At 45.3% G+C, this 21,969-nt stretch overlaps 1 protein-coding gene across 13 annotated transcripts in view; it reads right to left on the reverse strand.

The window, feature by feature from the left end:
- Positions 1-21,969, reverse strand: part of Phactr1 (phosphatase and actin regulator 1) — a 482,351-nt gene that overhangs the window by 106,128 nt on the left and 354,254 nt on the right. For all 13 annotated transcript variants that reach the window (XM_028867741.2, XM_028867747.2, XM_028867750.2 and 10 more), the window contains one exon: positions 6,903-6,983. In XM_028867741.2, coding sequence (XP_028723574.1) covers positions 6,903-6,983 — 81 coding nt within the window. The remainder of the gene's footprint in view (positions 1-6,902; positions 6,984-21,969) is intronic.

Genomic DNA, 21,969 nt, shown 5'->3' on the forward strand with positions numbered 1-21,969 from the left:
AGAAAATACCAGGCACAAGTTTACCTATTTAAATAGCTGGCAGTAACATTTTATGGACCAAAGAGAAGTATAAGTCAGGAGGGCTAGTGTTCCCAGGGTTTCCAGGTCAACTGATGTCATGCGAATGTGTAGATGGGTCCCTGTGTTCCTATTTATTGCTCTTTCAGTCAGCATCCACCAACCATCAACTATGTGCCGGCACTGTTGGGGGCACTTGGGCTACATCTGTGAAAAAAAGGTATGCCCTATCCTGTCTCAAGGTGCTCACCATCAGTGAGAAGTGGTAACCAAGGCAAAGTTAACCTGATGAGCAAACAGTTTATAGAACCTGCCAGAAGGTGGCGAGAGAAAAAGAAAGAAGGAAAACTGCTGAGTGAGATGAGGGGGCTAAGAACTTGGGAAAAGGGTGGGGTTTTTAATTTGGTGGTCCTGGAGTGAGCTTTATTGAGAAGATCACACTGAGCCACGTCTTGAATGAGAAGCTAACATGGATATCTAAGGGAATACAATTCCAGAAGAGGGGGTGGCCAGTGGAACCTCAAAGGCTAGCAAGCTTATCTAAGTGGGGTCCAGGGCAGGGATCTACTAGTGGGTATTTAGGGAGATGAATGTCAGGGGTCAGGGGGTAGATTGGGCATCCTTCCGGGCTGGATAGGTAATTAGAATTTCTCTGAGTGAAACAAGGAGCCATCATGGACTCTGAGCAGTAAGTGTCGTGTCTGATTTCCAAAGATCTCAGCGAACACAGAGCTGAGGACTCAGTCAATTTAAAGAATGAAAGACTTGCAAATTAGATCCCAAGTAACTCTAAAGTAGCATAGTGAGGGGGGGCAGCTGTTAGAATGGGGTGCCCATGCCTGTGTCTTCAGCCATCCGCTAGCTTCATCTAGGCCTCTTACGAAAATGTCACAGGTTCTCCAGGCTTGCTTCATCCAAAAGTCACACCCCATCCCTCACTTTATCTTCTTGCCTTACTGCCTGGCTTCCTGCAGACTGCTTATTGTAGATGTGACTACGAACCCAGAGGAGGTGAGGTTTTGCCTTCACCCGTGGCACTGCAGGCCATGCTCAGACACACTCCCAAATGCTCATCAGCTGAATGACTGAAGGAATGAATCTAGGAAAACCATTTAACTAAACTTCAGTCTGTTTACATTCAATTCTCACTTGAAATAATAAGTTATGAAACAGGAAATAAATAAAGAAAGATGTCTAACTGTAGATTATTTTCCACTTCTGGTTAGCTTAGCAGCCTTACTACTTCTTTTTATGATTAATTTTATGCTAGCATTCAAAGTTATGGGATTTAGTACATCATTTTAACAGATAGCTGTGGTCACATATCATCCTAATTCAGTCCTCTCTCCACTGCCACTTCTTGTTCCTCTTGTATGGTGATATTTGTGCTGAAATGTGATTTTATTTGTATGTTAATAAATAAAGTTGCCTGGGGGTCAGAGCTAATAGCAAGCCATAGCAGAAGCTGGGTGTTGGTGGTGCATGCCTTTAAACCCAGCACTTGGTAGGCAGAGCTAGGCAGATCTCTGTGTGTTCAAGGATACAGCCAGCATGGAGACACACGCCTTTAATTTCAATACCAACCATAGAAGACCTGGAGGTCTGTATAGACACGCGGTGACGAGGAGGTCATGTGGTTGGGTTTACAACCAATGAGAAGGCAGAACAGAAAGTCAATAAAAAGATAGACACACAGGAAGTAGGTCTCTTTCTCAGGGGAAGGACGGCAGCGAAGGGTAAGAAAGCGTTTTTAGTCTCAGCTCTTAGGTGCTGCTCTGACCTCTTGGGCTTTTAACTCTGCATTTGGCTCTGTGTTTCTTATTTAATAAGACCATCACATCTACACTCTTGCCCCTTCCTGCTGGTCTCCTTTTTTTCTCCCAAATATCCCGCCATTTGCTTCTAGGCCACATGGGTTCCATTGCCCCTTCACCCTCTGTCCTGCAGAAGAGGGGACAGGATTAGAAAGCACTCTGTAAGCTAGCATAGGTCAGATCAAAACAGAAACCACAAGTGGTCTTTCATATGTGGAGCCTAGGTTCAAATATAAACATGCGTGTGCGTGCGCGCACGCACACATACTTGTTTTGTGCACACGTCATGAAACAAGTTGACTAACATTTATAGTGCTGCTGGGTCATGTTAAGGTTCACAATGCATTCCTCACAAAATGATTACAGCCACACCCTAGAAAATTTGGAAAATGGAAAGGGAAAGACCTTACAATTTTATAACCTCACTGCTGTGTAAGTAACAGAATATAAAAGTCCCCTTTTATGTAGTTTCCAGTGTTTGTTTTGGGGGTGGCTTTGTGCTAGCTAGGACTCTTGATTTTTAAACTCTGAGCTGAAACTTGCTTGGAAGATGAATTATGTGATTCATTGGAAAACCAACAAAACAGTATAAGCTGTTGAATAACTCTTCAGTTCTAGCACGTTTCATAAAATGATTTCCAGATACATTTGAGAGTCTGATTTTTTACAAAAGCGTGTACGTGTGTGTGAGTATGCCTGTGCATGTGCACATTGAGGCTGGAGAGGATGAAAAGTATCTTGTGCTGTCAATCTCTGCCTCACCCCCTTGAGACAGGGTCCCTCCCTGAACTTAGAGCTTCCGTTCTGTTTCTGCTTTGGCTGGGCTCGCTGGCCAGCAAGTCCTGGTCATTCTACAGTTTCTCCTTTTCTCGTAGGGCTGGAGTCACAGGAGTGTCAAGATCACATCTAAATTTTTACATGGGTGCTGGGGATCTGAACTCAGGTCCTCACGCTTGCACAGCAAGAGCTCCCCCCCCCCCCACTGAACCACCTCCCCAGTCCTGGAGATGTCCATCCTTCCTGATTCTCGGGCCTATTGACAGACAATATGGCTGTTCTCCAGCCATTTCCTCTGGACTGAAATATTCCCTCTACCAAGGAGGCAGGGCATTCATGAGACTCAGAGGGTAAACACACTTCACATGTCTGGGAAAGATGAAACCTATGGCATTCCCAGGAGCCCCTCCTGAAGGTTATGGAAGCAGCAAACACCTCAAGATTATAGAAAGCGGAAACAACTTCTGGGTGAGGAGGCTGAACTCAGGAGAGCTGCCTGGAAGAGGCCTCTGAACTGTCCAGCGGCCTGAAAGTTCTCTAGACAGCTCCAGAGATGCAGATTTTGTGAATCATCACTCATGCTAGGCTGGTCTTTTTAGTGATACAACCGCCTTTGAGTCATCCCTGCTTCTGTAAGTGACCCCTCACCCACAGTCCTGTACAGAACTCCAAAAATCCCGTGGGTTTGCTATGTTCGACTTGTAGTTACTATGGTCTGTTGTGGGTTCCCAGTCTGGGTGAGTAGACACGTGTGTGGTTTGTCTCACTAGTAAAAGTGTCACAATAATCAGCTCTGGGTGTAGAAAGGGCTTGAAACAATGTGAGACAGGGTGCTGGGAAGATGGTAATGAGGGCGCGCTAACACTTCTTAAGGATTTGTATATTCACCATGGTTCGAATTCATATCATCTCAGGCAGTCAGTACCCCAACAACATCATCCACACTTTGAGATGAAAAGAATAGAGGCACGTGGGAGTTAAGAAACTTAACTAAGGTCACAAACGTGTGGAGTAACAATTGTTTCTGAGGGTTATAGATGAGTCAGGATCTTGCTATGGAGTCCTGACTGGCCTTACAGTTGCATAGATGCTCTTGCCTCTGCCTCTTCCTCCTAAGTGCTTATCATCATCGTCATCATCATCATCAGCGAGATAAGGTCTTATGTAGCTCAGGGTGGACTTTCACTAAGTTATATGGCAAAGCTGGCCTTGAACCCTGAATCTTCCTGTCTCTATCTCCCAAGTGCTGAGGTTATGGGTATGCATCACCATGCCCAAGTGGAGTATTTGCATGTGTGCATGAATGAGAGCACACATGTTTGTAGGTATGTATGCATATTGTTGGAATTTTAATATTCTCTCTCTCTCTCTCTCTCTCTCTCTCTCTCTCTCTCTCTCTGTCTCTCTTTCTCTCTACCATCACAGAGGTAATAACCAATTGGAGTGTCTGTTCTCAGTCTGACATTCTTTGAAGCTAGGAGGCTCTGGCAGTGGTCCTCTGAAGCTCCTGCTGTCCTGGAGCTTATAGCCGGGGAGGAAATTTGGTCAACAAGCAGAATGAGAAGACAGTGATAACTGCCAAGAAGAAGCTAGACTCAAGTTCTTGTGCCCAGGGACAGAGGGCTAGACTGGTCCTTTCCACTAAGCCCGTTTCTTTTGAGTGTGGGTCATATGCTAACCTCTATCAGCCCATGGAGACACAGCTGTGACCCCAGCATCCCTCACTCTTGACTCCTGACTGCTGATATGGCTCTGGCAGACCCCCATCCCCACAGCCTTCTGCCTCTTTCCTTACAAAGCACAATTTCTGCTTCAACCATCTGCAGCTCCTTTTACGGAGTCAGGAGCCACGTAGGCAATGCTCCCCCTAATCTGGTTAGATGTCATAAAAATAATCAGTTGCTACAGTGAAAGTGTTCTCTGCTTCAGTGTGTCCCCGAGGTTTTACAGACAGAGAGAGACTTGAAGGCTGCGGGAGAGAAGGGTGTGGGGAGAGGCGGGAAGAAGAGTCTAACTGCATCAGAACTGGCTTGGGCTGGGAGCACAGTATTTAAGCACTTGCTGCTCATTATCTGACGGTATCCGTGGCATCTCCTGGGGAGTGAATGTGGAGAGGAACTCATGGTGAAGTGTGCTGATGAAGGTTAATGCTAGGCAGGATTTGGGGACGTAGAGAAAGTGTGCCTTTGGAGAAAAGTGACAAAATGAAGGATTCTTTACCCCTGGAGAGAAGATGTTATCTGCTGTTTAGCCTCCTCCAGGTAGAAGTGGAGAATGTACCTCACCTTAGGGCCTCAGGGCCTCAGGAAGCTCAGTACTTAGCCTAGTTTGAAAGATTACAGTGTCACATCCCTCCCGAGTCTCTTGTCACCAGCGCAGGGGGTATGTATGGTGTGTGTGTGTGCCATTTTCTACTTGCATTTCAGGCTGGCAACTTGTCCTATGATGAAACAGTTCCAACATACTGCTGTGAAGTCCCATAATGATAATGGATGAGGTGGCATGCTGTAGCAGAATACTGGCTAGTTTTATGTCAACTTGACACAAGCTAAAGTCATCTGAGAGGAGGGAACTTCAACTGAGAAAATGCCTCCATAAGTTCAGGCCATAGGCAAGCCTGTAGGCCATTTTCTTAGTTAGTGATTGATGGGGGAGGGTCTAGCCCATTGTGGGTCGTGCCATCCCTGGGCTGGTAGTCCTGGGTGGTTCTGTAAGAAAGCAGGCTGAGCAAGCCCTGTAGAGCAAGCCAGTAAGCAGCACCTCTCCATGGCCTCTGCATCAGCTCCTCCCTCCAGGTTCCTGCCCTGCTGGAGTTCCTGTCCTGACTTCTGTGGATGAAGAGCAGCAATATTGAAACATAAAGAATAAACCTTCTTCTTCTCAAGTTCCTTTGGTCATGACGTTTGATCATAGCTATAGTAACCCTAACAAAGACAAGGAGTAAGGCCTGGTGTAGAAAACAGCTGAATCAGGTGTGCCAGGACTCAGAAACACAAGCTGCCTTTACATACTGGAACCCACAAGGGCTTGGAGAAGACCCCCCCTCCCCCCCGACTGCAGCACCCCACTCCTAAGAGCACTTGATTATTGGGTGAATCCATGAAGACAAATATTTCATGATCTGGCCCCTCCAATAACAGCAGCTGGAATGATGTACAGACCTGACACAGACTACTAAAGAGCTGAACGAGTCTGGAAGCAGCGGCTGGCCATCTCACATGCAATGCTTGGAGGGCAAGCGTCCTCAGAGTCAGGGGAAGCAAAGGGCCCTGAGCAAGCAGAAGAAAGGGAGGCCAAGGGAGAGCGGGAAAGGGCTCTGAGCAAGCAGGCTCAACGTCACAGACCAGAGCTCTTAGGGCACAGGAGCGGGGCCCTGGTACTGTGTGATCTGCTGCGGCCGTTCTTAGTTAAAGAGGATAACAGAGTAAACAAAGATGAGGTGCACAGCACCAGACACCCGTAGACATGTCCATGGAGCAGTTCCATCTCTGTAAAGATTGTTTAACTCTCTCTTATTATGGTTATAATCTTCCCATTTCATGTTTCTTCCTATTGTGGAGAGAGACTTCAAAGTTCCAAGAGAAAGGAAAAAAAACCTGCTAAGAAAATCCTATTTGGTTGTGGCTTTTTAATATTTACTTTGGGAAATCACAAAGCTCACACAAGCATGGGCAATTGTGGGAGGACCCGGCCCCACTTTTTCCCCCAGGGTACTCTTGAATAGAGAGAAGTGAGAAATATTTAGATAGAAATATAGAGGGGAGAGAGAGAGATAGAAACACAGGATAGCCTTGGCAGGGCTTGGGTCAAAACACACCAGCCCCTTCAGTCTCTTCTAAGGGGCTATTTATAGAAATGCCGAGGGGTGGAGCAAAAGACCGCCCCCTAGTACAGCCAAGTGCAGACCCTTCTAAACACCTGGTAATCACACAGGTGGTCAATCCATTCCCTTATGAAGCCCTGCTGTGTAAAGCAAGCTCAGATCTCACTAGGAAACCTTTGCAGACTCCCACAGGCAATTGTATTTGCCCTGGTGCAGGGCCTCCATCTTGGTGTGTGTGTGTGTGTGTGTGTGTGTGTGTGTGTGTGTGTGTTCCTGGTTGACTTGGGTAGCACAGTGTCCTTTCTTCTCATCTCACATTGATGCTTTCAGCACCTGTCACATTCTCTTCCCTCCAGAACCAGCAGGTTTTAAGTGCTCAATCCTGATAACGTGATGCAGATAGCAGATTGCAGAACCGGAAGTGAACCTGTACACCTCGCTGGGCCTGTGTATCATACCCGGCCTCTTACCTTTATCATAGATTTCCTTCAAGACCCCTCGTTTGATCAGCTCCTCTCTGCTCTGCCTCATCGATATCTTCCTTTCCAGAGCTGCAAGCAAGAGACCAGAGAGGCAGGTGTGAATGCTAACAATTGTCTTCCTCCTCACCACGAAAGGACGCATCAATTAATAGATATTATGATCTAATGAAAGAGCCTATGAATTACATTTTGCTGATGGTAAGCTAAGGACACCAGTTAATATTTGAACACTCTGAAAAGACATTTAACCAGATTATTAATACTCTTTGAGTTACCTATAAAGCAGGTTATTGAATTTGATGTATGACTTCTAACTCTGAGTTACCGTAGAGGATGCCTCAGCATGGAGAAGCTTCACTTTTTGTCAACCACATGGTTACTGGATAAAGGAACCAGGACCCTGAGCCTCTGGGACTCTACCTCTCAGTCAGAGGCACGTGCCTGAGTATGGCTGCTGCTGTCAGACAGGCTGGGTGTTTCACCGGTCTGGCTCCCCACTGAGGGTCTCCTTGCCTTTCCAGTGCAAAAATTAAATTGAGGTATGCATTTGGATATTTATCTCTTGAAAAGTACCCTGCATTGGCATTGCCAATAGGACCTCCAGGGGACGATCTGAGGGGTGGTGGGTAACCAAGGAAGATCTCTGGTTTACCTCCCCATGTGGGAGAAGCCACATGAGGAATGAACTTTTCCCAAGCCAGGTGTTCCTCCAGCTGAGCCACATGTGTGGTAGGTGGGGCTGGAGAGAGTTTTCCTATGGGAAGAGTGGGTGTAATGAAGACCAATGAAGGGGAAAGAGACACAAAGGGCCCACAGGAGGCATGCTGGGAGCCTGTGGAGGGAAGGAAGTCCCTTCAGCACCTGCAAGATTCAGTCTCTGGTAAACAAGGTGTGTGTGTGTGTGTGTGTGTGTGTGTGTGTGTGTGTGTGTGTGTGTGTGTGTTATTTCAGTGGCTTGTGTCAGCCTGAGCATTTCCACATCCTTCAGGAGCATAACTATTTAGGTGTAACATGCTACTGACAGAAGAGAGGAGCAAAGCCACACGCAGGTCAGTTACACATACACACAGATACACCTGAACAGAATTTAGAATAAGGACGAGTCGGCAAGAAGCAAAGCCTCCATGGGAGCCCATGAGTGGAGGACATCAGTCATAGCTCTTTGCTGCTCTGGGAAAACTGATGCCTCACCCCAGCAGCTATTGTGATTTCACAAGTCCTCAGTAGGGCTGGGGCACCTTGATTTTGATAAAAAGTTCTCTGAGTCGCTGTCAGGCACAGCTAGGCTCAAACTCTGATACTATAGTTTGGTAAAGCATTTCTTTCCTATATAGAGTGCTCTGGTGTCAATCCTCAACACTATAAAGAAAATAATGTAGGTCCTACTACACACACACACACACACACACACACACACACACACACACACACACACACACACACCCCCTACCCTCTAATGAGAAGCTATTCTTCCTCTTGGTCTATAGAGCTAGTTCTAGGACAAGGCTACACAAAGAAACCCTGTCTTGAAAAAACAAAAACAAAACAAAACAAAACAAAAGTGCAAGGATTACAAGTGTGCACTACTGCTCCAGCCTTATGTAGGTTCTGGGCATTTCAATGAAAGTCCTTACGCTTGTGTGGCCAGTATATCACCGACTAAGCCATCTCCACCTCCCTGAGGGCACATTTCCTTGCGGTGGAACAGGGCAGGAAGTGACATCATCACTCTATTCTCAGTTGCTTCCTCCTTCTAAGGTGCTGTTTCCCTGGTATCTCTTTTCACTAGCTCTTCACAGAGCCTCTCCTCTTGCCTCATTGCCAGGCATCCTTCCAAAGTGAGAACTCAGCTTGCTCAAGGCCAAAGTCAAGCACATCACCACTCCAGTGTGCAGGGAAGTGAGCTGTCTGGTGCAGAAGGACCCTTCCAGCCTGACCTTGTTTCTTACTCAACTATAAAATGGGCCTGTGGGATTAATGAAGGCTTCCTGCTTCATTAAGCAAGGCTGTAGGCCAGCTCTCTTTACCGTGTAAACTTGGCTTTGAGTGAGGTAAAGACAGGAAAAGAAGAGGAGAGAAATTATGAAAATTGAAAGACGAGGAGCCCGTCCCTGGAGAGGAACAGTATAAAATGCACTACACTCTCCCAAAGGGCCAGGGGATGAGGCAGGAGGCCATGCTGTCTCTATGGATGGCTTGGCCTTTGGGAGGGAGGAAACAGAACTGAGTAGAACAGAGCCAGCAAATTGAAATAAGATAAAAATCCATATTGTCAGCTTGCAGGCAACAACCTGCAAGCAGGTATCATTTCTACATCAAGGAAAACATGAGTCAGTAAGGACTTACGTTAAAACAAGAAAACTTAAGGATGTAAGAATCATTCTCATTAGAGCACAGGGCAGTGTAAGTCTGAGGGACCACACATGGAAGGCTTTAGTGTAAACTTTCAAAAATTCTAAAATTAGATAGTGGGGCCTAGAGAGATGGCTCAGTGGTTAAGAGTGCTCTATAGGCCCCAGGTCAGCTCCTGGCACTCATGTTGGGTGACTCACAAGTGCCTGTAACTCCAGTTCCAAAGGATCTGATGCCCTCTTTTGGCCTCTATGGGCTGCTGTACACATAGTAATTAATATAGACATATATACATAAGTAAAAAGAAATCTTTAAAAACCCACCTAGATAGTGGTGATGGCAGTATGAATCTTTGCATTTTATTTGGGAACTTTATTTTCATTTTGATTGATTGATTGATCGATTGTCTGTGTGTTGATATTTTATTTGTGTACCCCAATAAAGCTTATCTGGGGATCAGAGGAAAAAGCAAGCCACTATAGTGAACATAGAGGTCAGGCAGTGGTAGCACACACCTTTAATCCTAGCATTCGGGAGGCAGAGATCCATCTGGATCTCTGTGAATTCAAGCCCACACTGGGGACAGAGCCACATGTGGTGGCACATGCCTTTAATTCCAGTGCTAGTTAACTATAGAAGTCTGGAGGTCTGGACAGACAGGAAGTGACAGAGCTGGGTGGAAAGAGGAAGTGATGTAGCTGGACAGAGAAAAGAAGAGGGCAAAGCACAGAAAGGCATAGAAGGCGTGAGTATACAGGAAGTAGCTCTCCTGGGCTGAGATTTTCCTAGTGGTAAGAATGTGGCTGGCTTCTTTCTGCTTCTCTGATCTTTTAGCTTTCACCCCAGTATCTGGCTCCAGGTTTTTTTTTTTTTTTTAAAAACTAATGAGACCATTTAGCAATTGTCTTGTGTGTGTGTGTGTGTGTGTGTGTGTGTGTGTGTGTGCATGTGCGCACATGTGTGTGCATCTGGAAACTTATAGGGATGGTAGGTGCCTTACTTTATCATTTTCTTCCTTATTCCCTTGAGGCAGAGCCTCTCCCTGAACCTGGAGTTAGGCTGGTAGCCAACAAGCCCCAGAGACCTTCCTGTTCCTGCCTCCCACAATACTGGGTTTACAAGTGCACTCACAGGCATGCTTGGCTTTTTACAGGAGTGCTGTGATCTAACTCAACTGCCCATGTTGGTTACAGCAAGTGTTCTTACCCACTGTGGTGAGCTGAGTGAGAATGGTCCCCATACATCCATATACTTGGACACTTGGTCCCCAGTTGGTGGGACTGTCTGGGAAGGATTAGGAGGTGTGGCCTCATTGGAGGAGGTATATCCCTGGAGGAGGGCTTTGAGCTTTCAAAAGCCCACACCAATCCTAGTTCCTTCTCTGTCTTCTTTGTGCTTGGGAGTCAGATAGGCGTTCTCAGCCACTGCTCCAGAGCCATGCTGCCTATTGGCCACCACGCTCACTGCCATGATGGTCATCAACTTCAATCCTCTGGAATCCGGAGCCCTCAAATTAAATGCTTTCTTTTATAAGGTGCTTTTGTCATGGCATTTTGTCACAGCAGTAAAAAATAACTAAGGCACCCAGTGAGAATTTTGAGTATTCTAAAACCATGTAGTTGCGTGTTTACAATGCTTTAAGTTTATGGTATATAAACGATACCCAGTTACAGTGTTAAGCTCACATTTCCTCATTTTATATATAAACATTGTTCTTAAAATCACAAATCAGCTCATTCTGTGCATTGTTCTGCATGTCTTATAATTTTTATTCCTGTCTGTCTACACTGGAGTACTTCATTCATTTTTGGATGTTGTGTGTAACTTTTCATGGGACATAAAATATGCACCATGGTTTCTTTTGTGAGTCTGTAACTAAAAGAAATTTGTTTCCATGGTTTTTTTGGATAAACCTGCTTCTGTGAGCCTTGTGTTTAGGTCCCCAGGAGAATTCTTCATCCCAAAAGGCTTTTCTCACTATGAAGCTTGAGAAAACACCATTTCCGGGCAGGCTGTTTGTTATGCATTGTCAGTACTGATGACAGTTGTGTTTCATGATTTCGGGGGATTGCTTTTTTTGGTAAGACTAAAAAGAAGCAGCAAGTGTTGGTCTGGCCCAGGGCTGCAGGCCCTGCACTCAGGGCAGCCGCCTTCCCCCCCTCCCCTCACAGCTGCTGTGAGAGAAATGACTGGCACCACAGGGTGGCTGTCTGTGAATCTGGACTCCTCGCTCATCCAGCAAAGTTTACCAAGCGTCCTCAGCTATCAGGGGTGATAGGCTGAAGCTGTGTGTGACAGAAGCCTTCCCTCCAACCCCCCAAGGCCAAAGCCTCTTCTCCCTCCTCACTGCTACCTGGCCTGAGGCCTTTTTGGGGAGGGAGCAGTATTGATGCGGGAAGAAGTCATTTGGTCCTGCTAAGGGACCTGTTTAGATTTTGTTTCTCTAGGACAATCTCTCTCTTCTGAAGTCCCTGCTCAGCTCTCCTTAAATTACATTCTGAAGGGAATAGACATTTAAGGGGAGAAGCAAGTGAGAAATGAAGAAGTGTTCAGCAGTCTCACAGACTCTTTCTCCTTACATTCCCTAAAACAGTCAACTTGCAATTCAAATCTAGCTTTGATCTTTTTAAATCTTACAGCTCCAGGGAAAGAAACATTAAAGCAAGAAATCTGTGAGTGACAGATAGAACCAAAGCTTCCAGAACCTTTAACATACTTAAGCTCCCCGCCCAGCTTCACAGATGATGGGGAGAATTAGTATGATCACAATAGCCATAGCCTAGGAAGACCCCAAACAACCCGTGCATTGAAATGAAGCACACCTATCATCCCAGCACCCAGAAGGCAGGGGCTGGAGTTTGACGTCACCATAGGCATTCCAAGCAGTCAGCGCAAGGCTTTGGGTTTAGTTTAATCTCTAGCATGACAAATAAGACAGAAAAAGAAAAAGAGAAAGGAAGAAAAATGGAACGTGAGCATGTGGGTACATGACTGTGTTTTAGATGGCTTGGTTTGATAAACACATTCAATAGTCATTCAAGTCCAAAGGCAACAGGTACAAACACCAAATCACCTCTCTCTCACTAAATCAGATGTCCAAGGTGGTGCAAAGAGCTAAGCATTTTGCCAAGAGCCCAATTATTACTAGGTAGAGAGGGTTACAATTGCTTGATTACCCAAGGAAGGCCTTACTGAATCATTCATTCAACATGTAAAGTGACACCTTTCTACTTGTCAGAGTGGGCCAAGGGATCCTCAGAAGGAACAGGCCTCATGGGGAGCATTCTTCTCTTATAGGGGGATCATGAAGTTCCCTACAGGCTCATCATGTGCAGACAGCTTGCTTCTGCAACACTGATCATGTTGCTGGCATGTGATAAAACTTGTAGGGGGTGGAACCTAGCTGGAGGAATTTGAGCAATTGGGGGGTGCACCTTTGAAGGAGACATTGGGATGTCAACACCCCTTCTTTGTATTTGTTTCTTAACCACCATGAGAAAGGCAATTTTGAGACACTCCACATTGTCTGTGATAACGTGATGCTCTGCCACAGTCCCGAATGGGCAAGCCATCATGAACTGAGAAATTCTGAATCTCGCCTGCTTTTTGGGTGATTTTCTCGAGTGTTTCATCACAGTAACAGAAAACTAAATCCGTTTAGAAATCCCATATAGCGGAGGAGGGCTAAGTGTTCTTGTCACATAATAAGCACAGGTTCTGGTGGCTGCTCTGTCAACCTGACCTTATAGCCCTTACCATAGTTTTACAATAGCAACTTCAGCAGAATTCCTGGTAAACAGATGCAGTGAGCCAATAATCCATTGTGGCAGTTTGAATAAGAATCCCCCGCCCCCTTCTCCATAGGCTCTTCTATTTGAATTCTTAGTCACCATGGAGTGGAACTGTTTGAAAGGATTAGAAGGATTAGGAGGTATGGCTTGTTGGAGGAAGTGTGTCACTGGGGGTGGGCTTTGGGGTTTCAAAAGTCCACATTAGGTCCAGGCTCTTTCTTTGCCCTGCTGCCTGCAGATCAGGATGTAAAGCTCTCAGCTACTTCTCCAGTGCCAGATCTGCCACCATGCTCCCTGCCCTGATGATAATGGACTAACCCTCTGAAACTGTAAGCAAGCCACCAATTAAATGTTTTCTTTTATAAGAACTGCCTTGGTTCTGGTGTCTCTTCACAGCAATAGAAAAGTGACTAAGACATCCATCCTTTTCTCTCTTTCCGTGTCTTTATAAAAAGTCACATGGTGCCATGATAGTTCTATGACTCAGCCAGCTGCAGGGATTTCCCATCAGGCTTGAATGGTCCTCACGTAATGATAAAACTATCTAGATTGTTGCCCTAAATACCAGACAAACTAGCCTTGGCCTTGAGAAAGATTCCTTAAACCGGAGGCTATGGACACACCCAGGCAGAACAACCCTCTTCTCTCTCTCTTCCACTGTGAAGAAACATTCATACTCTGGATCTTCTTCTAATACAGGCTTTGGATTGATTGTCTAGGGTTCAATGCTTCTTTCTTTGAAATCTTAACTAGTCCCATGCCTGGATGGGCCATCTCTGGTGGGAACTCCCCTGTAACTATTGTTAGGGAACTTCAGAAAAGGTTTGGTGGGATGGTGCCAGAAGCACATGAAGAAAACTCATTGTCAAGGTGTGACCCAACTACTATATTTGCATTCTTCCCTTTCTTCTTCCCCTTGTTCTTCTCCTCCTCTTCTTCTTCTATTATTATTATTATTATTATTATAATTATTAGTCATTGCATTGTAGCTAGCTGGGTCATTTCTTCATGGCCCACAAAGCCAGAGATGAGCCTGTTTATTTACTGTTTTTTTTTTTTGTGGTGAGATTTAAATCATCCACACAGTCTAAAGTCTACTTTACTGAACAGTGTTGCCCACAGATACTCAACAAATGAATGTAAGCTTAGATATCAGTTACTCAACAGACACAAGCTTAGATAAAAAAGAATCAGAGAAAAATGGTGCCTGTACTGAACATGTACAGACCCTTTCTCTATTTTCTTTGACAGATTTATTCATGTATGTGATAAATTTTAGTCAATTCACCTCCCATTCCTCTCTCCCATTCCCCTAACCAATGAAACTCTTCTTCCCAACATGGCCCCACCCCCACTTTCATGACAGATCCCCCTTTCTGGCCTGGCCACCATTCACTAAACAGAACCCCATAACCACTGTTACAGATAGCATATCCACTGCAGTTGCTATTGTGTGTCATCTAGTAGTGGGGTCAAGTGCTCAGCAATACACCCACACGTTCTATGAAAGTATGCCATTGAGTGTAAGAGACTAGATTTGGGCGTCTTTGGGTCTTGGAACCATGCCCCATGGGTACCAAGAGTTGACTGTGACCACACAGAAGCAGGGCAAGCTCTTCACGTCTGAGCCGAAAAGCCCTAATGATGAAAGTGACCAAGCATCTATTTCCATGTATTTCTGCTGCTGTGGTGGAAGCCTGAGTCGTGGAGCTCTGTGCTGTGGTGAGAGCTCTCTTGGCTAGGAGCTGACCAATGCACTCAGCTCGGAGGCGTTCCCCAGTATGCACAGGCGTAGACTCCTTTAACCTCAAGTAACCCAATACCACAGAGCGCTTGCCCATTAACAATTATGGTTTTGTCATAACTGATACGGAATATGTCAGTATGACTGTAATTCAGACAGTGTCCTCTCCTCTGGAGTGACAAGGTAGGAGACTAAATAACACCACTAACAGGTCTGTTTTTCTCTTTGCTACAGGAAAAGGGCTTCCCTGCCAGGTCTCAGGCATGCATCTGTGGAAAGGGAAGGGATATAGCTTCATTCTAAGTTGTAAGCTGTGTGGTTGGGAATATGTTATTCATAGGTTTTAAGTGTACTCCCAAGTGGAACAAACCATCTGGAAAAGCATTTGGGAGCTAACTAGGCAAATGCAGTTGTGGGAGGGCATTGAAGCTCATTAGGGGTTATTCTTAGCTTTGCTACATAGGAAAATGGCCCTTATATACATAGAACACATGTCTTACTTTTTTAGAGACTCATGATGAGAGGTCTGTAATTTATATTAAAAAACTCCAGAAGGGGGCTGGGGAGATAACTTATTGGGTAGGTACTTGCTAAGCAGGCATGAGGACCCGGGTTCAAATCTCCAGCACCCATGTAAAAAAACATGAGCACCTGTGACCCCAGAGTTGTGAGGAATGGAGACAGGAGGGTTGCTGGACGCCCCCTAATTCAGTTCAGTGAGACACTCTCTCCTAAGGGAATAGGCCAGAGAGTGCCGAAGAAGAGCACCTGGTGGCATCCATATGCACACAGGGGTACAAACATCTGCACACATATGTGTGCATATACTGCCCATGTGCGTGCACACACACACACACACACACACACACACACACACACACTACTTCAGAAAACAAGCATTATATGCCATCAGAGTTTAGTAACTATTAGAAGGTAGTCATAAAATCCTCTCAACTTCTCATATTTGGCCAATTTCAAAGTAAGACGTAATCACACAAGCAAATCTTTCAAGAAGTGTTGAGTGAAGACAATGTAACAAAGAACACATGTATTATAAATCCATTTGTATGAAAATCCAAAAGGTGGCAAAAGGTACAGTTTTGATTTGGCTATAGATCGAAGCTTATAACTACATAGAAAAGCAAGAAAGTGCTCTACGTAAAAGTCAGGACAGTGGACACTACTCATGGGGAGGGGACCAGATATTAGAATGGTGCATCAGAAGGCTTCCAAGTGCTGGCAGTATTTGACTTCTGAGACTTGCAATGTAGTTACATGGTGTTTGCTTTATAGCCATCTTAAGAATTACAGATGGGCACTTCACCAAGTTTTCTAATGTGTGTTTTATTTTCCCAAACAAAAACATTCAAAGGGTGCTCTCGCCAACTCTGTTTCTCTTTGTCACTTTGCAATAGTCTCCAAAGGGGGATCAAAAGCTCTGCCCATATGTGATGGAGTCACAGGTGTCCAGCAAACTGACTCCCGTCTTTGGGAGAAGGAGTGATAGCCAAGGAACAAATGTCACCATGTGCCTTTTCCTGGTCATCCCCTCAAACAGGTCCAACAAAGTGTACAGAAGGGTTGTTCTTAATGTTCACTCAGTCTTCACCAAGGCTCCAGGGAGCTCCATGGGGCCTGATGTGTGGGTTAAGAATCCAAGCAGAAAATTTCTGAATCTAAGTAATTTTATAGAAGGAAAGACTTTGAAAATTCAGAAAATAGAATGGACTATTCTTAGAGTCCATCATGAAAGGAAAAAATCAGCTGAGAGGGGATACTTCCATGAGGAATGATCTGGTGAGGGCATCAGGGATGGTAACAACGCAGTTTGCATCTCCTACTTTCCATCTTTAAGCTAACCAGCACAGAAGCTCCTCATCATCAGGATGAGCATAGCTGTCTCTTTTGAGATCAATCAGATGCTGAATCATCATAATCATCACCATCATCACCATCAGTCATCATCATCCCCATCAGTCAGTCATCATCATCACCATCATTCAATAAATCACCATCATCATCACCACCATCATTCAATAAATCACCATCATCACCATCACCACCAATCAGTCATCATCATCATCATCATAATCACCATCAATCAGTCATCATCATCATCATCATGATCACCATCAATCAGTCATCATCATCATCACCACCGTCATTCAATAAATCATCATCATCATCATCATCATCATCATCTACTGGCTCCCTCGTATGGGAGCACAGTAGAACATGATGCTTTTTTCTTTTCTTTTCTTTTCTTTTCTTTTTTTTGGCAGTTTCATACATATACACAACCTATTGTGATTACACTCACACTGCCCTTATTACCCTCTGCTATCCTTCCCTCCTTTCTTCCCGCCTAGTCCATGTGAGACTGAACCATTAGAAAAAACAACAGCCCCTCCTCCAGAATATCAGCAGTCACCATCCTTAGAAAGGGTTGGGGCCTCATGTGCACCCACCCCTGCCCATGGTGGAAAGGTGGAGGGCCCAATCTCATGCAAGTATCCATTGCTGCTGTGCATAGGGTGTGATTTAATAAAACAGAGATTTGAAAACAAATGTACATGAAGCTCTCTTCAGGACCTCTGCAACGACAAACTTTTTCACTGCATGTGAAGTGCTGACCCCTGCAGTAACAGCAGACATAGTGACTTGGTATTAGACACAAGGCTGGCTGCTTTGGGACTGGCTTCCGGTGCTTGAGGGAGTGCGTGGAAATATCTAATTTTCCTTTGCGCTTGTGCTCAAATCCATACCTCTCATTTCCACCTTGTTCTCTGCTGCCTCTAACATGTCCCCACCCCTGTGTGCCAGCCCAGGAAGAAAAACACATTATAGACTTAGGGCTGGTTAAGTGACCTTACCCTTCCAGATACAGCATGTAGGATGTGCTACTGTATTTTACTGTAAATCCCCAATTACCATTGCCTACTCTGTGATAGGAACGTATCACCTCAAGCACCCAAGAGTGGAAACCTGACATTTTGCCCAGAGCAGCTTAGTACCCCAGCTACCATCTGTGACCTAAAGGATAACAGGGCTCTTGTTCATAGTCTCTTGTGGTGCCGAGTCCACAGAAACAAGGCCTCTGGCTTTGCTGCTCGCTTTCTCAGAGTCTCATGGTTGGATCAACCCTGCAGCAGAGAAGTCTGGAGTACAATATTAACATGAGGAAGCGTTCCTTCAAAATTTGATTTCTCTGACCCTTTAAAGGCAGAAAAGGATAACAGCACCCCTTTGCTTGCTTTTGGCTATTTTTGATGCTGGGGATGGAACTGAGGGCTTTGTGTATGCTCGGCGTGGCCCTACTGCTGAGCTACACCTTCAAGCTGACCAGGGTGGGCTCTGTTCTTCTTATCTACTGCCAGGGATGAAAGTAAGATAATAACTGTGAACTGCATTTTTAAGACTAACTATACATAGCTATGCCATATTTCTATTCAGACAGATACTGTGTCTAAAAAGGGATGTTTCTATGAAGAGCTTGATTTGCCCCACAATGACCACACTAATACAGTGTATCAGGAGGTAAGGGCTCTGTGCTTCCCACATCATGCTTTATGTAAATTTCACAAGAATTCCAGGAGGTTGGCATCATCATCTCCCCCTGGCAGATGAAAGCAGTGTTAGGTGTGGGAGCCCGTTCTTGGGTTCCTCGTGGCTTTACCCAGCAGGTCCGAAGAGAGGATGATCAGGACCACGGGCCTGAGTGCAGGTGTCTGAGATGGTCTGCACTTGGCTGTGCTGGGGGAGGAGGTCTTTTGCTCCACCCCTTGGCGTCTCTATAAAAACCCTGGGCCAGAGACAGTCTGGGCCCGTTGGAATAGGTTCCAGGCCCTCTCGAGGCTATCCTTTATTTTCTATCTGTTTATCTCCACAAGATTCTCTGCTATAAATCCTTCTATCTAATATTTCCTGATGATCGCACTCAAGAAAACTCTGGGAAGCTGTGGGGGTGGTGGGTAAACGCCCCACAGTTAGGTAAGCTGCCCAAGGGGTAAAGCTGGACTTCGACTCAGGCTGTGCGATTCCAGTGTGCAAACACCTGTGCATGGCATTCCTCCTGTCCTAAGCCTTCACACGGCGGGGCCATGCCATAGTTCATCAAGCCTGTCTGCAAGTAAACACACTTGGACAGGCAGTCTTTAACTTAGCGAGGTAATTTATTCCCTTGTCTCAAGACAGATGTTTGTAGTGTGCTGTATTAGTCTACTTGGATTGTCATAACAAAACACCATGCGATGTTTAGTTTAAACAGAAAAAATTAATTTTCCTAGACTTCTGGAGTCCAGATAACTCTCATATCATAAGGCAGGCAAACCTACAGGACCAGTGCCCCACCCTTATGATTTCATTTAACTTCACTTTCATACATCGTATGTGGCTACACTGTGAGTTAGGGATCACCATAAACTTTGAGGCGACACATCCAGTCACTTGTAGACTATGGCCACTTCTTAATTCCATTACATTTTGCAGATGATTATTTCTGAGTTAGACTTCACACTTGAAGACCAGCTTGACTGGCACATATCAGTGGACAGTCCAGGACTATGAATGTGGGTTGAGGCCCCCTCATCTGAAATGCTTGGGTCCAGAAGATTTTGATTTGGATGGAGTTTGAAACACTTACATATATACGTAGTGAGCTATCTTGGGGATAGGGGTCAATTCTACATAGATCATTCGCTTACGTTTCATTTCTACCTCATAAGTACAGCTGGATGGTAAATTCAAACAGCATTTTAGGGTACCTTCATTCTGAATGTAACTCATCCTTTGAAGTCAGGTGTTGAGTTTTTCATTTGCTGTATGATGTTGGCACACAAAAGTTTAGAATTTTGAAATGTTTCTGCTTTTGGATTTTTAGGTGGAGGATGCTTCACTTGTATTGTCCACAGGATATAAAGCACTACCTCAATGGGGCCATGGGTGTCTGATGGCTTTTGTCACCTCAGGGGGCCATGAGAACCATGAGTGATGAAATCAGAGGGCCACACTGAGGTGGCCCTGCCTCTTGCTGCACACTGCAGCAAGAGAGCTGACCCGACCTTCATGGGAGAGATGGCCTCACCTCTCACCACAGGCTAGGGAGAACCACTCCTGTTGGCATGGGGGTAGGGGAGCTGGCTCCATCCCCTTGCCTAAGGTGGGTGGCTCTAGTGGCCGAACTGACCAACTTAGCTACCAACGAGGCCCATAGCCAGGCCTTGGGCGGGGCGCAGTCGGGGGAGGGGGCGGGGGTGGGGGGAGGTGGGGGGGGTGCCAGGGCGGGCCCACCCTAACATCCACCCCATCTAGGAACTGTTGGAGCTCGTGAAGGGACTGGTCCTGTGGAGCAATACCCACAGGACCTCCATGACTCAAAGCGGCTGCAGAATATCCTGGAGGAGTTTTGGTGAGGATCCAGTGATGATGGTGTACCAGAAACCAGAGGCCCTGAAACAGACCAGTGACTCAATGCAATGAACATTTGCTAGTAAAGATGATTGGACAAAAGGGTGTACTGTGTGACACACTGTTCCCAGTGCCACCAGGACGAATGGAGGGGTGTCAGAGGCAGGAAAGAAGGAGACTCGAAGAGAGTTTTTTGTTTTGTTTTGTTTTTGTTTGTTTGTTTGCTTGCTTTACTTTGTTTTTTTTTTTTTAAATTTTCTTTTGTGGGGGATACTGCAGGGGTAAGGGGAGGAGCCACTCTTGCACAACATTTATAGCAAAAGGATGCTCAATACCCTCCCCCACAAGCGCTACTCCCCCCCCCAACAACAACAACCAAAAAACCGAAATTTACCCACATTCATGAAGGTGAACACCGGCTCTGGCATCTCTCAGCCAGCACTGTGGGTGGGGAGAATTCTGCATTATGCCATTGATTCTGATGGCTGGCATGACATTCTGAGGTACACTGACTTTTATGCCACAGCACAATGGAAATATTCCCACGGTGGGAATGCAAGGCTGCTCTGAAGAACTTAATCAGCTGAGAATCCAATTTTCAGCCTTTGTTGTATTGCCCTAGTAATTCTGACTTCTGTTGGGTGGCTGTGTGTGTGCACATAAATCCACTGCTCTCTTCAGCTCTGCACCATCCCGTACTGTTTCAGTCCTTGTGGCCTTGTGGTTCATCTTGGTATCCAATACTATTAGTCTTTCAGTTGCTTTTGCTATTCTTTATTGTTTGGATTTTTGCACACAAGTCAGGGTGAGCTTGTTTGTGGTGATATTTTATTTGTATGTTAATAAATAAGTTTGCCTGGAGATCAGAGGACATAGCCAGCCATAAACAAAAGTCAGCGGTGGTAGCACACGCCTTTAATCTGATCACATGGCAGGCAGAGTCTCTGTGTGTTCAAGGACACAGCCAAGCATGGTGACACTCGCCTTTAATCCCAGTACCAACCATAGAGACCTGGAGGTCTGTACAGACAGGCAGTGATGAGGAAGTGAGGTGGCTGGGCTAAGAGCCAATGAGAAGGCAGAACAGGAATGCAATAAAGGTGAAGGTTAGACAGGAAGAAGCTGGTTCTCTTAAGAAGCTACGGTGGTGTGGTGAGCTAAGGTAAGCTGGTGGCTATTCCTATTTCTCTGATCTCTAAGGCTTTCCCCCCTGTATTTGGCTCTGTGTTTCTTATTTAATAAGACTGTTTAGAAATTCGTCTACACTTGTGCATTTCCATTAAAAAAGAGCCTATTTGATTTTTGATTAAAACTATACTGAGTCTAGTGGTTCTTTCTGGGAGGGTTGACATCTTTAGATATTGAGCCTTCTAGTCCAGGAATATGGTCTACACCTTCATTTGTCCATGTGTTATTATAAATGGTATTTTATAAATGATCTTCCAATCTGTGTTGCAGGTAAATAGTGATGTATTTCATAAGATATCTGTCCCTCAGTGTGAGTGGAGACTGTTCCCTAGGACTCCCAGATGTTGCACCCTTATAGAAATGGTAAAGCATTTGCATATCCACCCACACATCTTAGGTTATCTCCAGATCATTTATACCCAACACTGTGTAAACAGCTGTTTAATATTTAGTAAGCAGTGATGAGAAAAATAATCTGCACATTTCAGTAGAAACATGATCTTTTCTTAAAAAGGTTTTAATTTACAGTTGGTTGAACTCATGGATATGGAACCCATAAATAGAAGGGAATCAT

This window comes from Peromyscus leucopus, chromosome 5, assembly GCF_004664715.2.
Source record: "Peromyscus leucopus breed LL Stock chromosome 5, UCI_PerLeu_2.1, whole genome shotgun sequence".
In the NCBI taxonomy this organism is placed as follows: Eukaryota; Metazoa; Chordata; class Mammalia; order Rodentia; family Cricetidae; genus Peromyscus; species Peromyscus leucopus.